Source organism: Egretta garzetta, unplaced genomic scaffold (assembly GCF_000687185.1).
Source record: "Egretta garzetta isolate BGI_Z169 unplaced genomic scaffold, ASM68718v1 scaffold8, whole genome shotgun sequence".
Lineage (NCBI taxonomy): Eukaryota > Metazoa > Chordata > Aves > Pelecaniformes > Ardeidae > Egretta > Egretta garzetta.
Window position 1 is genome coordinate 1,507,426 of NW_009260407.1, and position 16,964 is coordinate 1,524,389.

The 16,964-nt window shown below is 44.1% G+C and overlaps 1 protein-coding gene across 1 annotated transcript in view; it reads right to left on the bottom strand.

The window, feature by feature from the left end:
* Positions 1 to 11,797, bottom strand: part of RBM20 (RNA binding motif protein 20) — a 35,983-nt gene extending 24,186 nt beyond the window's left edge. Inside the window, 3 exon segments of the mRNA XM_035898971.1 lie at positions 5 to 325; positions 327 to 512; positions 11,598 to 11,797. Coding sequence (XP_035754864.1) covers positions 5 to 325; positions 327 to 512; positions 11,598 to 11,797 — 707 coding nt within the window.
* Positions 11,798 to 16,964: the final 5,167 nt, after the last annotated feature.

Sequence of the window (16,964 nt, forward strand, 5' to 3'; positions counted from 1 at the left end):
GCACTCAAAAAACCCCCCCGCGGCAGCAGCGGCGGCGGAGCTGGAGGCACCTGCCTTGTTGAGACCCACCACCACGGGCTGCTGGCTGGAGGTGGGAGCCATGACGCCTCCGAAGGGACTCATGACGATGGCGTTGGGGGTCTGGGCCTGGACAGGCCCTAGGCCGGCCCCTGGCGCGGCCAAGGCCGGGCTCTGGGCGGGAAAGGCAATGCCACCGGAGGGGAACCTCGCACCAGCGATGCCAGGCCCCTGTGTCGGCCCTGCAGCGTGGCCCTGCGGGGCGTTCATCACGGTGGGGTGCCTCAGCTGGTTGAAGAGCTGCTGGTGCCACCTTCAGCCTGTGGAGCGTGAGCTGCGCCTGGAGCTGCGCCAGCTGCAGGCTCGCCGGCGAGGGGAGCAGGGGGTTCGGGGCGCCGACGGAGAACGGACTCTTCTCCAGGAGCTTGGCAGCACTGCAAAGGGTCAGGATCTGGGTTAGCCGAATTTGCCCGAACTCTACCTGTGCTTGCCTCCTGCTAGGATACACAGCCGCGTCCAGAGATTTAGCTTATCTAAACCCAGGGAAAGCAAGGTGGTGATTGACAGTGCAACCATAACCCATCATCTTCCCTTCAACATCCACTGCTGCATCCCTTTCAACCAAAAAGTTACTAGGGAGACAACTATGCCAAAGATCTCTCTTTACAACCCCCACTGCATCCCTCTGGATCAGGCCTTCAGCTCATTTTAAGTACCCCTAGGACTCACACCTCTAATGCAGGCCAGGAACAGCGGCAACACAAGCCCCAAATCTACATTTTTCCCCTCTTTTCTGCATTTTATACAACCTCTGGCCTCTTTGCTGAGATACCACCTCTCCTGACTGATTTTGTGACACTACCGTTACGCCCTTTTCCCACAGAGCAGGGGGATGTGAAGAAAAGCACATCAGATGGGACTGTAAATACCAGCCCCGTAGGTATTTTGCACCTAGCGCATCTGGCTGCAATAAAGCAAGATGAAATAGATCACATGTATTTTTTTAAATTGTTTACAGTTCTCATTTAATTAATCTGTATGGCAGCCTGTTCTGTACCAAAGTATATAGTTTCCCTGTTGTGCAGATGCAAATATAGAGGAGGAAAAAAAGTGAATGATTTGCCAGAAGCTGGAGAAACTATGAACAAACCATCCTGAAGATTTTTCCCAGTTCAGCTGGAATGTAAGGCAAAATTTCCGCAGTGCCAGCTGGTGAAAATCAAGGTCTTTATACTTTCTAGAAATTAGAGGGGCATTGAGCGTTCTCCTTCAAGTCTCATACATGGGATGAATAAATGATGACTAAATTGCCTGCTTGAATTCCAGAGTTGGGAAAAGAGGATTTCAGGCATCTGGTGGTTCCTGGCTTTGGGAAGCACTTTGGGACATCTCACCAGTTCACAGCACCACCACCAACCCTTCCTACCCCCACCCCATCAAACCCTGCAAACACAAACCAGGAAAAAAAAAACCAAAATGGGTAAAGTCTAGCAAAGTTAAAAGCAAGAGAAATGTTATAATAGAAAATATTAGGCAGCGCTAGTTTCCAGGCAGCTGCACCCACCCTGCACCCTTCCGGGATGCCTCCTGCATCATCTGTGGCAAGGCCAGCCTGGTCTGCACATACGTACACGGTCCCGCAGCCACGCTCCCTCTGCATGTCATGCTGCCTACGCTTGGATACCACCAGCCATTTTCATGCCCCTACCAGAAAAATGTTAGCCATCACTTTTTCCACCACCAGGAGCCTCTGCTCACAGACAGCACAGCTACTCAGCGCATTACAAATGGCTGTTCATTCTGAAAATGAGAGCAGAGAGCACTCGAATAACAGGGACGTGGTCCAAAGCTCAATTAATTTATATTGTAAAAATGTATTGAGTTTCAATTTAGGCCTTTCAAAGCAGCAGGAGCTATGCATCGACCGCCACGCAACCCTCACTGTTAATAATTGGCCAATTTGCTAAACTGCATGGATGAAGTTGCAGTTAATGATATATGTCTTGTCAGCATGCTACATTTGAAAACCACAAATTAGGAAAACATCTGCTTAAACCCAAAGTATGACTAAGAGAAAATGAATGGGTTTCATATTTAACGTTTAACTTCCACTAGCAACTGCAAGGCACATCTGTCTCCCAAAATACAAAACTCCGTTTGGATAAGTGCATCATTATGTAGTGACGAGACTCCCTGCCAGCACAAGCTGACACCAGCGCGCTTCAGAGCTGAGGTGCCTTTTGTTTTCCCGTGTGGTTTCCACTGCTCACTCTCTGACTTGCACTTATAGCGCAGGACACTGTAAATTTGACAACGGATGAGACTCGGGGCGCAAGTAGAGTCAAAACAACCTGGAGGCTCTCAGAAACCTCAGCCCTTGAGATCCTGAGGACCCACAAAGGCTGCCAAGGAGCCCCGTGGGGTGCGAGGGGCTCAGCGAGGAGAGGATCCCACACTGGTGTGCACACTGTCATCGCCGCTGGGGGACGTGGCACGACCCTGTGCCTGGGCTGTTCTGTGCTGCCAGCATCTGGAGCATCCTGGCTCATGGCGTACTGCGTGGGACTTGCCACAGTCCTGACAACTGTTTCATTTTATAGCTGGTTATACCTTTTGTACACTAAGTAAACTGTAAAACTCTCTTAAAAAGTTTTATAGAGCATGCAAATAAGAACTGCCTGGCAGTCTTAAAATACAAAGAAAAGCCAGCAGCCAGCATGTGATGTTTTCAGGCTCAGGAGCCACAGATGACTCCTGTTCCCAGCAACCTCATTCCGCGGTGCTGCAAGCCTCCGCAGCAGCGTGCACATCCCGACAGCTGCAGCCGCTTCCCCGCTCTGGCAGCTACCTGCTGGCCACGGGCACGGGCTCCCTCTCTCCAGCGAAACCACCTCACGTGATGCTGCCACAAGCCCTGAAGCTCCCTCAGCCTCGTCATATTTTGACGAGCTTTGGAGCACCGTCTCTGAAGAATCTCCCAGCACATAAGCAGTGCCCTGCCAGAGCAGCCCTAGGCTGGGCATACCAGCGGTGCTTGCTGCTCCCCAGCTCTGTGACCATTTCTGGGCTCTGCAGCTGGGCTTGGGGAAGGCACGGTGGGAGTGCCCAGCACAGCTGCACGGTGGGCTGCCTCCAGCCAGCTCAGGCCAACAGCACTGGGGCCCTGCTGCGGAGTGGGGCAGCACTCTGCTCCCCATGCTCATCCCTGGGCTGCAAGCCAGCAGTGGGGAGGGCTGGGGAGCCACAGGGAGTGTTACCTGCAGAAAAACGAATGCCGTAAGAAGCTGCAGCCTCCAAGCCACTTGCGGAGGGACAGAATTAGTGAGGTGGGCCGCTCCCATAGGTTTGGGAATGGCCACAGCTTCAAAATCCAGCTGTCTGTTATGAATTTCCAGATTTCAGGGTGTTTCGGGTTGCACGCTTTATCCTCCCACAGCAGAAACAGAGTATGTTATCATCTAATCAAGGCAAAGGAGGAAGGGCATGTTCATGGGTCAGGGGGAAAAGCAGATACGCAGATGGAAGGCTGGGAGAAGAGCTGTGTATAAAGCATCTTTTAGAGTGACACACAAATTTGAGGATTTCTGTTCCATCATGAAATACAGGATGTAAGAGACACATGGGACTAGCCTGCACAGCTTTGAAAACTTTTTTTGGTCTTTCTGTTCTCCAATCATAATATTTATGTATTTGATAACATCATTTTGTAAATAATCCTGCAACAGATTTACTAAACTACTGGAAACTGCAAACGTGAAGTAAAGATAGCACTCAGCTAAGGCATTTTGGGGGGTACAGACATCCCTCCCACCCCAGCTGTCCTCAGGTTACCAAAACGCAGCCCCCGCCTCCTCGTGGGGGGTCTCTCCTGCAAGATGATTCAAAGCAGCTGAATGAAGCTCTGATTCTCCATTGAGCGCTCAGGGAATTAGCCTGCGTCAGCCCAAGTTAGCTCTATCCCGCGCAAAACATTCCCGATTATAAGGTCAGCGATGTAAAAAGTAAACAGAAGTTGTCCTCTCCATTTATTTATTTAACATTAGTTGTACAGCTGGGCTGCACCAGTAGTCCCTTTGCACAACTGGGAAAGCCAGAAATGGGCTTTCTTTACCAAAATAAGGAGAAGCAGGAGCACTGCCGTACAGTTTCCGCATTGAAAGCCATAAACCAGGCAAGTTTTTGCACAGCGGTGAAAGATCTGAGTTAAAGATGCGCATCAACTGTTGCAACGCTCACAACGCAACTGCAAACACTGGCAAGGCTATATTGCTATAAATCAGTTCAGCCCATCTGCTGCCCCTGTAATCCTTATTATGCTTTTAGCATCCAAGAACAGCGAGCAACACACAGTGTCGGAGGTGAAGTATCTAGATGGCTGGATTATTATATAATCCTGCCTACAAGAGTGATGAAAAGGCCGGACACAAAACATGTCTATTAGAACCGACCGACAACCTGGAGCTTGATTTTCAAATGACAAAACTGAGGATTCTAAAGTGCTCTCCAGCACCTTTCAAAATTAAGAAATAAATAAAAAAAATCTGAACTAATAAAGTTACGATCTGAGCTGCAACTATTTATTTAGGAAGTATTTACACTGACAAATATTTGAAATGCTGCATAGGGTGTGAATTCGGATACTTAAAAAAAAAAGACTAATACATAGCGGTGCAGAATTCGTTTTCTTGCATTTTCCCTGAATCTTGCACATCTTCTAAGATTTCCATATTCCCTCCCCCATGACACATTTGCCTTTACATATAATTACATCTACCTGTCAAAAGCTGTGAAAGATAAATTTTTAATATTTTTTATTTAAAAATGTGCAATTTTTCCAAGCTGTCTGTATTATTGTGTTGATTTCATAATTAAAATGGCCAAGGATATGAAGATACCTGGATGTATTAAGATATCCTAGATGTGCGACTACTCTGCATTAGCACAACATTAGATGTGAGACCATATTTGCAATAGCGTGCTGGTTTTCCATCCGTTAAAGCTGTTTCTGAGTCAATTTTTCTAACAGTTAGCAAACTTTAAATTTTTAATTCTGGACTCTTGAACACATCAAAGAGAACCACTTCCTAATTACCCAAGCACACAATCAATTATATTCTGTTATGCGGAAGTGCGAACATCCCTTCCCTGTAATGCATCATTTATTCAAAACACATGGGGCTGCCTTCTCTAAACTCACCCAAAACAATTACTGCTGTACTAGAAGACAAAAAAACCCAACACCCTTTAAAATAAACAAATCAATTGTTATATAGATTCAGATGATAAGATATTAGGGGTAAACCTAGCCTTCAAATAAAAAGGCACCATTTGACAGTACTTCAGTAACTATGTGAGGACAGAATTTGGCCTCTTGAATTCAAGGGATCTGCAAAGCTGTATTTCAAACAGCGGTAGAAGTAAAGACAAAGTTCAGCAGTCTCAACAACACATAATTGATTATTAGAATAATTCATTATTTTAATGATATTTTATGTTATGCTGTTTTGCTGATCCCATTAAGAATGCAGGGTTTACGTTCATTTTTTGCTTGTTGAATAAACCCAGCACTTTTGTCACTAAAGACTAGTGCATTGGTTAAAAAATGGACACAGGAACTTGTTCCTACTCCAGACTGCATCTGGGCGATACTAGATGGCCGTTTTCTTTCTCTTCAGCTCCGCAAGAAGTATTTTCTTTGGTTTTAGTGAAATTACTTTCTTGGTCAGAAAAGCTTGGGGAGTCTGTTGAAAGGCAAAAAACCCTCTACCCTTATAATTTAAGCTATGAAATCATCTGCTGCTGAGCTTTTTTTTTGCTGAGTTCCAGTTAGAATTGATAAAAAAAAAAAAAGAGATCATGTTTCACGTAAGTTCAGCTAATGATGGGGAGCACTAAAAACCTTAAGCTACTTTAATACGTTTATAAGCTGCAAGTAAACCCCCTTCTTATCCCAAATAACGATTTCTAAAGCCCTCCATTATACTATTGAGGGAGTAAAATAAAACATCAGCCAATGTACACACGTGCTTTGCCAAGTGAGTTTTTCATATATTTGGCAATGGTAAACTCTGTTATCCGGACAATCATCCAACCTAACAGTTAGCTGAAAAATGAAATGTAAACTGTTACCACAGAGCTGCTAAACTCGAGGTTTACAAAGGTGATAGAAGTTAAGCGCTCGCCTCCTACCGAGAGCCCTTCTTGCTCATTTGAAACTTTTAGCCAAGATGTTCACTGCCTTTGTTTATATACAGGGAAGTCAGACGATTTCTGCTCGGAAAGGGATAAGATAAAGGGGCAAACACAGTGACTACATCTTGGATAACGGTTGTGATCATGGGCATAAAATCGGAAGTGACGTTAGGAGGATGGTTAGACCAGCTCCCGAGGTGGGATCAAGCTGAACTCAACCACTTCTGACATATTTATTTAATCTGCTCTTAGGAACCTTCTTTGGTGGAGATTTCATGACGTCCAGGGACAATTAATTGTTCAACTCGCCTCAGTCTTACAAAGCTCCTCTTAAAACCTATGGTGGCTCTCTGCTAACAGCATAAACCAGTCTTCCCATGCACACCAAGAAGGATTTCTCTTACCTTCCCGCAGCTGCTATCAGTCTCTACAACCACCCCAGCTCCTTTCTCTGCACATTTTGTGTGTTGCATTCATTTGTAATGCCCAGTGTGATTGCTTTTCTTCATAACAGCACAGCCCCGTGGCCCCCTGTTTATCCAGACCCCTTCCTTTCCTCCTTTCCTACAGGTGTCAGCTGGGAGGGATCTCTGGAGCTCAGCTGGTCTGACTTCCCACCCGGGAAAGGCTAGCTCAGTCCTTTCTCCTTTTGACCATCCAATGGATTTCTCATATCACCATTTCATATTGTCCTCCTCAATATTGCGTCCAGGTTATGTCAGATCCGGTTTCTCAGGATTACTCTGGATTCCAGTGCTGCCTCCAGAGCACTTGTAAATCCTCTCCTCTTGGCACTACCTGCAGATTTAATGGATGCTCTGTTCACCCAAGTCATCGATGAAAGTGTCAGATAGACTAAAGGCTGTTCCCAGGAAGGGAACCATGATGCACGTTTCCATTTTCTCTCCAAACACCAGTAATTCAAGGACACCTTATCCACCTTGCAGCTCTGCTTTGTGCTGAAGAGACCACAATCTTTCCTCCCTGGCCAGTCACTTCTGCTAAAAAAAAGCAACTGTCCTATTTGCAGTTGCAAGAATAAAAGGGCGGATCATCTCTGGTGAGACCGATTTTGTATTAACAACTCTTGCTCTAGCGTTCTGGGAGAGTTGTTCTGGATTGCTATTTTAAAATCAACTATACGTTCCGGCTTCTTTACAGCAATGGTTCTATTTGATTTAGCCGCTTCCAAATGCTGAGTCCAGTGCCATAAACAACAATCTGCATTTACAGCGCAAGAACAACAAAACCAGGTACCACCGAAGCCTGCACTGCCCATCACAATTCTTCTCCCTGTTATTCAGTATACATTCTACCCTGGAAATATGTTTCTTATATGGTGTAGAACTCCAGATTGTATACTGGGCTTATTTCTGCTTTCCCTCATGCAACACATCTCTCCATAAATATTTAATTAGACAAAGTTCAGCTCCTTTCAAGTAAGGGACATAGTCTAGCAAACATACCACCTAAACCCAAGGGTATAGGTAACAATTTTCAGAAGTTGGGGAAGTTACTGTTTTGTTCTGTGACATTTAAATGTTGTTTGGTTTTGATGATGTGCCACAGTACATCAAGGATGTCTCTGAGGATTAATGTGCACACAGGAACACTGGCCTACATTTTAAATTTCAATAGGCAGCCATATAAACTCCTTTAGCTATACTGCAACCATCTATCCGCCACCGTTGCCCAAGGAAATGTAGTTCTTTATTTACCAAAGTTAAAGACATTTATTTAAAAAAATGTATTTTAACTGTCAGAAATAGCTATAGCACCAGATCAGTACCCTCCGTAACGTGTTGCAAAAAACGTGTAGCACAGAAATCGTGGCACAGTTTCACGGTGCCTTCAGGACATGTCGCGGCGGGCTGGCCGTGCCACGCCGCCCGCGCCTGCCTCCCCAGCACCCTTCCTGCAACAGCTCCTGTCCTCCAGGCTTCAAATACCCTTCGTGGAGCAAAGCCCCCAGGGCAGACTATCCCTGCCAACCAGCATCCCAGCAGGGCTCCTGTAAGAAGGGGTGTTGGGTGTCCCCAATAACCGCGTCACCCCGACGGCTGCGGACCCGCTGCAGACGACAGTGCTGCTGTGCCTGGAGCCCCCTCCTGTTCCTGCCCCAGGCGGCGAAGGGCACAGCCCCGGGGGCTTGCCCGGACCCAGAGGGACACAGGAAGCCTTTTGGGAGGGGAAGAGCAGGGAAAAAGGTGGTGTGGACAGTAATGTAAATCCGTAGGGTGAGCAAAGAGGCTGGGACAGGGATTAGCGTCGTTAGAGCGGGGTAACCCCGGTGGGAACAGGCGAGCAGCTCCAGCAAAGGCACCCATGCACCCGGGACAGCGTCCGCTGCTTTGCCGCGTGGCTCGGTGCTCACAGAGCTGCTCCCAGCCTCCCCTTGAAAATAAATGAAATCTGGGGAGAAATCATCTGGAAAGCGTATTATAACTTAAGGAAAAGAAAAAAAAAGAAAACAAAGCCTTTAAAAAAAACCAAGTCAGAAACTCTTCAAAGGCTTTTTACACGAGCACAAACGCCCAACTGAAAAATAATCCTTGGCATATAGTACTTACTAGAAAAGATATTACAGTAATATCTCAGCGCACCTTCTGCTAATGTGTTTTCCGCCTGGTATTGTTAACCACTACAAAAATAATAAGTTTGAGTGTATCGATATCTCACACTGCCTGGAGGCACAGCCGTTTTCGTCTGCGTGTTGAAAGTACAGAGAAGCATAATGTGGTAGGCAGATAATTCCTCATTTGAATAAACCATTTCTGTTTCACAGTAATGTAAGACAACATAAAAGCCCTTTTACAAAGGTAATAGCTCCAGTTTGTAGACAGGAAAATGACGTACAACCGTGGAAAGGGTAAAGTACTATGAAGGATTTTTATTTCTAAGTAGCTTCCTTTGTGCTCAAAGAAAGGATTGCCATTTGCGGAAAAAACCCAAAGATACTAAACTCACCTTTTTTATCCTTTTACTTTCAAATATTAGTCCCAATGATATATTTGAAAAGTTTAATGGAAAAGCATATTAGTAAATTAAGTCTCTAAGTGCTGACACTAGTAGGCATTCATAATGGTAATGGCACAGGCTACAGCAACCACGGGCAACCCTGGGCTCTTCTGGTTGTACCCTAGCTCAGCCGAAAAGCGACAGCTTGTGACTAGAAGTCACCCAGAAGCATCAGAATAATTTCATAATTAATGCAGTATCACCACCTCCTCTAAAAGCTGTTCAAAAGCTACGCGTTACCAGCCGCCACAGCACAAGAGTACACGAGGAGAAACGCTGGAATAGCTCCTATCTAAGTGACCAATGTGATTTCCTTTCTCTTTACCGCTTAGATTTAAAAACAGGCAATTTAAAGTAATAAATTAAAAAAAAAAAGAAAGCTTCACTTATTTTTTAATCAGATTTCAGATTAGAAAACCAGAACCCTTGCGGATTTCCTAAGATAGATATTACACAACTATATACTTAGGCCTATTTTTCAGTTTTCCTTTTATGTATATTTTAAAAGCACATAAATGTTATAAATTCCTATCGTTTACATACCTGCACGCATTATTGGTGTACATAAATTATATATGAATTTTCAGAAGCCCAGATCCACTTCAGCTGTTACTGAAGCGTGCTGCAAAGCCTTTCCCGATTTCACTGTAGCAAGAGCAACGCTCCTGTATCCCTTTTCAGTTATATTTAATTTAAACATAAAACATCAAAGAGGATTGCTCTCTTTTCATGATCTCTTTGAAATCAGCCTTTAATACCAGGCCATAATATTCGTACTGTTACATGGAAGTAATATGCAGTATACTGTGGCCTAGAAGCTTTCATGATCTATTTTGCAATCAATGTTGCTCACTTTTTTCTTTAATGCATCCCAGTTTTTATGCTAAAGAAATTTTAATGCTCATCTTGAAAGATATATAGGAGGTTTTATTTATTTTTCTTACGTTAAAGGGCAACAGTTGGTATGAATCAGACCTGAGCGTGTTCCTTCTGGCAGAAAGCAGCCTGTGCCAGAACTGCTGGAACTCTTCGACTTTGAGAAGTTTAATTTATTGTCTTGAATAATAAACTGCCATTCAATCAACCTTGTGAAACAAAACATAAAGCAGGCCAGCGCTTAAATCTTGAACAGGGACCAAAAGAGGTTTCCACAAAGGAAACAAAATTGGGAGAGGCATTTTATATTAAATAACGTCAATTATTTTATTATCCCTTTTTGTCTGCTCTCAGTATTAATTAGGAGTAACTGACAGTTAATATGCTCCAAGCTCTGCACGGTAAAATTGATTAGCATACTAAGACAGAAAATAAGAATCAGTTTTTGATGAAAAATATCAGGTTTCAGAGCACGGGATGTGGCAGCTGCGAGGAAGGAAAAAGTGTGAAGATATTAACCCGTCCACGGCACTCAGCTGGGCATTCGCCCAGTCCCGCTGACCAAACTGTCAGTGCAGACGGCCGGCCACTACTTTTTGGTTAAGCAGGTCTTTATTTCCTCTCAATTTCTGCTTGCTGGTTTTGCCCATTTTTACTCTAATTCACGCACTGTGCCCAGTAGGTGTAGTCTGTACATCTGAGCAGCTTATATGACTGAGGAAAAATAGGTTGTAATTCATTCTGCTGGCCTGCGTGGTAGATGTTACACCTTGTGGTACTGATGTATCTTTTAATCTTAAAACACTCTGGGACTCGGATTCAGTTTTCTGTGAGAAAAAATTTCTAAGAAAGTTGTGACCGCTATTGGTTTTTTAAAAAAAAATATATAATTATTTTCTTCTAAATTATCTTATTTCTTCCTCAGGGTTTACTTCTGAAAATAAAAAGCTGCCTTGAAGTATCAGTATAAAGTATCAGTTATTAAAATCAAACAAACAAACAGACACAACCAAAAAATTAATAATGTTGCTCTGGTTCTTTTTTTTATTGCAAGGAACTCTATTCATAGTCTAATGAAAGCATTTCCAAACTCAACCGTCTTTGAAATATTTTGGTATTTTGACTTCTTTCACGTTTTGCAAATAATTCTGTGCCCACTGGTTGTAAACAACATTAATATAATTCTGCTTTGTGTCTACTCACACAGACTATGAGGCTTATTACAGGGTGGTTAACCATGGCAAATCAATAGGATACAATTCAGTACGGAATGTCTTTTAAAAGTATAAAAGCCCTGGTATTAGGAAAAAGCTAAGCACTGTAAGAAGCCATTGCACAAACCAGATCGTATCGTTAATTTGAAATCCCAGTTAGCTGTTACCGCCAGAGCTGCGCACGCCTGCCTTTTGCCTTCGCTACAGCAAGAGCTGTACTTTTAAAATTAAATTTTAAAGATTACATTTTAAATTAAATTTTAAAGATCGCTAAGATACTCTGCTTGGCAGATAAGCGTCCCTCCTTGCCGGAGACGGGGGAGACAGGCGTTTTGGCGTGACGGTGGGAGGACGCGGGTGACACGACGCGATCCTACCTTCTTGCAACATATAGGGCTGCCGGGAGCAGCGAGCTGGTGCGGAGGAAGCGCGGCCAGGAGCCGATGGCCGGGTAATTTCTGCTTGCTGGTTTTGCCCATTTTTACTCTAATTCACGCACTGTGCCCAGTAGGTGTAGTCTGTACATCTGAGCAGCTTATATGACTGAGGAAAAATAGGTTGTAATTCATTCTGCTGGCCTGCGTGGTAGATGTTACACCTTGTGGTACTGATGTATCTTTTAATCTTAAAACACTCTGGGACTCGGATTCAGTTTTCTGTGAGAAAAAATTTCTAAGAAAGTTGTGACCGCTATTGGTTTTTTAAAAAAAAATATATAATTATTTTCTTCTAAATTATCTTATTTCTTCCTCAGGGTTTACTTCTGAAAATAAAAAGCTGCCTTGAAGTATCAGTATAAAGTATCAGTTATTAAAATCAAACAAACAAACAGACACAACCAAAAAATTAATAATGTTGCTCTGGTTCTTTTTTTTATTCCAAGGAACTCTATTCATAGTCTAATGAAAGCATTTCCAAACTCAACCGTCTTTGAAATATTTTGGTATTTTGACTTCTTTCACGTTTTGCAAATAATTCTGTGCCCACTGGTTGTAAACAACATTAATATAATTCTGCTTTGTGTCTACTCACACAGACTATGAGGCTTATTACAGGGTGGTTAACCATGGCAAATCAATAGGATACAATTCAGTACGGAATGTCTTTTAAAAGTATAAAAGCCCTGGTATTAGGAAAAAGCTAAGCACTGTAAGAAGCCATTGCACAAACCAGATCGTATCGTTAATTTGAAATCCCAGTTAGCTGTTACCGCCAGAGCTGCGCACGCCTGCCTTTTGCCTTCGCTACAGCAAGAGCTGTACTTTTAAAATTAAATTTTAAAGATTACATTTTAAATTAAATTTTAAAGATCGCTAAGATACTCTGCTTGGCAGATAAGCGTCCCTCCTTGCCGGAGACGGGGGAGACAGGCGTTTTGGCGTGACGGTGGGAGGACGCGGGTGACACGACGCGATCCTACCTTCTTGCAACATATAGGGCTGCCGGGAGCAGCGAGCTGGTGCGGAGGAAGCGCGGCCAGGAGCCGATGTCAGTGTTGTGCACATGCCTCCCGGTAACATCTCGCTGACATTCTACCTGCTCTCTGTGCCCCGACTATTTACAAGCTTCCTTCCAGAAAGTCACAACTTTAGGAATGAAAAAAAACCCACCCCACCCCACCCCAAATGGAGGACTGGAAGGCGGATCACGTGGCCGCCGGGAGCCGGTCTTGTTGCATTACACGCAGCAAGTGTGGATGGCAAACAATATCGGTTGATGTTTATGCCATATGTTCTCGGTCTCTTCACGTATCGGCACCAAAACACTGTTTCTGCACGGTGTAAAGCCATGGGATCCTACCAGGGAGAGGGTCACAGTCTGATTAGGCGAACTGTGGAAAAAATGCAGCAGACTAACGAAGACCGAAAGGGACTGACTTTTACATAGCAAGCCCTTGCTCTGGAAGGAAACAAGCATTACCCAGCTAAAGTTTTAAGAGTTCCTTAAAACGCACGCTCAAATACGTCGTGTTTTAACCCCTGAGCAATTTGTCTGTGTCCAGACTTGCCACCTCCCAAGGACAGTTGAGGTTTTGAGGGAAGACACTGTTGTTATTTGGGCAAATGTTATTGCTAAAGTCAGCTATCTACCTTCGCAGGAGTGGTCAACAGAAAGGAAATTCATCGTCCAGTGCTAATCCACGGACCCGAATGCATATGAGTGCTGACCGGTGCCACAGGCTCTGCTGGGACTCTAAAGCAAGGGCAAAAGGCAACGCAAAACCTGCCCATCCTTCACGTGGTGTTTGACGAGTTACTCAGCAGGTCTCCTGTGGTTGATGATCCAGCCCCGTTAAACTGAAGCTTTTCAAGACCAAGTTTTGCACCTTCCTTGACAAAAATATTTTATACTTTACATCTGGATGTCAAAATTATCGATCTTTCCCATATGTCGCATTACTCCAAAATTAACATAGACACAAAAAATGCTATTTTCCTGTCCCTGCTTCTAACATACCACATGTATATGTCAATTAAGAAATAAACGAGCTGTTCTCCCATATCCAAAGATCAAAATAAGCCAAATATTCCTATTTTTGCCTAGGGTACATTAGCCCCTTCAGCCCATAAGACCACTCTCCTTACAGCTGTTTAGCTGGCCGCTCTACTAACCTCCTGGGTCACTGCAGGAGCTGGTTAAACTTTCTTTTTGCAATTAACAGCATTAGTCTGGAAATCTTTCCCAGTAGCAGTGGCATCCTATACGTGACACGAGCCTTCGATGGAAGATGCTGTTTCCAACATTACTTTGCACTAAGGTAAACCACAAACTAAATCAGCCTCTGAACACGCACCTTTTACCTTTAAAAACAATTTGTAATTCTGCAATACTTCACACAAAGTGAAGCCTGGAGGGGTCTCCATCCAGGTTTTCTAATTTTCTTTCTTCCTTCATGTGCCACGTCAGAGCGCTCTCCCCACCTCTCCAAAGGAGAAAACTATTGTTCGAGTTTTTGGCTTTTCTCCAAATAAAAAAGCGCTATCTTCAAGAGATGGCAAAGGCTGTGACTGAAAAGGCAAAGGCACCTAACAGGTGGTCCAAGGGTGTTCCTTCACACATGCAACTCCCATCAGGAAACAGCAGAAAATTCAGGGGAAGGAGAAGGAATTAGTGGAACCTACGGGGCTTTTCTACAGCCCGTTGCATCTCCCCCCGGCACAGACGCCCTCACGCTCTCCTCTGCATCTGCATTACATTAAACAGGGTGAAGAAACACAAACCAACTTTCACTCGAATCTGAACTCTCCATTTCATGTCACCCTCAGGACAATCACGTGAACCACATATGGTGAGTTCAGCCTGGGAACCGCGTTGGGACCTTTCCGGCCAGGAGCAGAGCTAATCCTCGCCGCTGCCCGCATATGGCTTGTGAGTGAAGGCTGCAGGTTCCTCCCGATCGGCGGCACGAGCAGGGCTGGCCAAATGCACTCTGTCAGCAGATGGACGGGCGTGTTTTCCACCGAGTCGGTGCGGGCCAATAGTGAAGGAAGGAGAGGCGAGTAACACGGGTGATTTGATTTCAGAAAATGCTACCTAGCACGCAGGCTGCACGCTCGCTGATCTCTCCCAGAGGGAAAAGAGTCACTCTCTCAGCACTACAGTTTTCCCTAACTTTCATTTTCATCTGCCATGAGATACTCCTGTTTTGCTTCACACCCAGGGAAAGAACTTGCCTGAAAATGAAGGCGTTCTGGGCAATCTGGGAAATCTCATCTCTGTGGCATGCCCTTGCCTCATCTATCTGCTGAGCTGGGGGGAAAACAACACCCAAATTTAAAAAAAAAAAAAAAAAAAAAAAAAAAAAGAAACAAAACCATATCTAGTCCTTTTTCCCCAAAGGAACACCTGCTATTCAGAATAAATCAGTTAACATCCGCTATAGTGCACCTTTCCAGTCTTTTTTTGCCACCTTAATTAAAAGTGACCAAAAAAATAATGTTCCTTTTGAAAGTAAATCCACTTGAGAGAGAGACAGTGAAGCCTCTCAAGTGGCTGACGTGCAGCTGGGAGCCCCTCCATTGGTTTCAGATAGGGACGACGTGCCAGTCTCAGCACCCAACTTCTAGGCACAGGCAAGGTCTCCCAACCGCCTGACGCCCTCTGCTAAGGTACTGTGATGCTTCCCGGGGCTGGAGAGACTAGAAGGGCTCCCTGGCAGGTTTTGAGTACTAGTGGGGGTAAGGAAAAAAAAAAAAAACCAAAACATCATTCAGACCACTTGTACCACACACACACACACACAAAAGCAAAGATGAAGTAATGTTGCTGAGAAGAAATCTTAACTGAGCAGTTGGCACACATGGAGAGAAATCATGGAGTCAAAGGCAGTAATGCCTCTGATGAGGAGCTGTAAGTCCTGTGGTGCAGCTTTTCAGGAAATTTTGCTCTCTAACACTCTACTTGGGGACTGTTTAGGCATGAGTTTCTAATTCAGAGGTCAATCTTTTCATACAAATTGCCTAGCATAATCTCTGGGCTCTGATCTCTCTTAATGCATTAAAAATCTCTTTTTATTACAGCAAGCACAAAAAATTTCAGGTTCTGCCCCTATCTCCAGAGCTTCTGGATCACAGTATTTTACTGTTACAAAAAACATCAGTGCGTCATTTGGAAAACATCCTGAAAAGTCAGATGCATCAATGCAAGCCAAGCAGGGATGTGACGGATCAATTTGAATATTTAAACAGCAGAATTAGAAAACAAAAACTGGACAGAGATCTCCAGATATAGGAGCTCAGAGATGATTACTGAACAAACAACACATCCTGATGTCTGGACGGAACATGAGCCTGAAAATCTCCTGGCATAAACCACCATCTACAGGGTGGGGGCTGGAAGCAGCTTATCTCTGTATTCCACAAAAATGAGCTTTATAGTCATGCTTTCCCTAATACCCTAAGAAGTGAGACAGTGGCAGACAGACAGAATTGTGGTTGGTTCTGCTGCAAGAATTCCTGTATTTCTATAACAATCAAGTAAGTTCTTTAAAAGGAGTTTGCTACATCCATCTCAACTTTTATAATTACATCAGCAGTAAAACGGAGCAACGTTTTCTTCCCTCAAGAAAGAAGAGATAAAGAAGCTGCCCTCACAGTTCGCGCAGAAAACTCCATGTGGATTTTTTCTGAGCTGTCATTCTGCTCTGTATAGTAGTATTCAAACAAATGGTTAAAAAAATCCAGCTACAATTCTTTTTGAAGCCAGGACAGCAAACCAGTTTCCTTACTGGGAAAGTAAGGATCAGACAACTTCATCTACAGCTTCTTTATAACAGGACAACTGAACATGTCTTACATGTCTGTATCTCAGCTAATAAATTAAAGACCAGAAATACTCCACAGAACTGCAATTCTAAAATTCTTGGGTGCCTGGACATCGATATTTTTAGAGGACCTCTAGCAAACCCATTCAAAGTTCATAAATACTTTTTAACAAGACATCAAGAAACAGTGACAAACCTTATCATAGTCTTCTAGGATTATGGGTGCAAGAGCTGTTAGATATCAGCATTTCTAACTTTTTTTTTTAGTTGCACAAGCATCTGTAGAGAGTAAATCTTCAGAGCTTGGTAGCATCAAATCTAACTGCTGATAATAAACCATCCAGACTGCGGAGTAGTGCTGCTGCCAGGGTCAGGGTCACGCC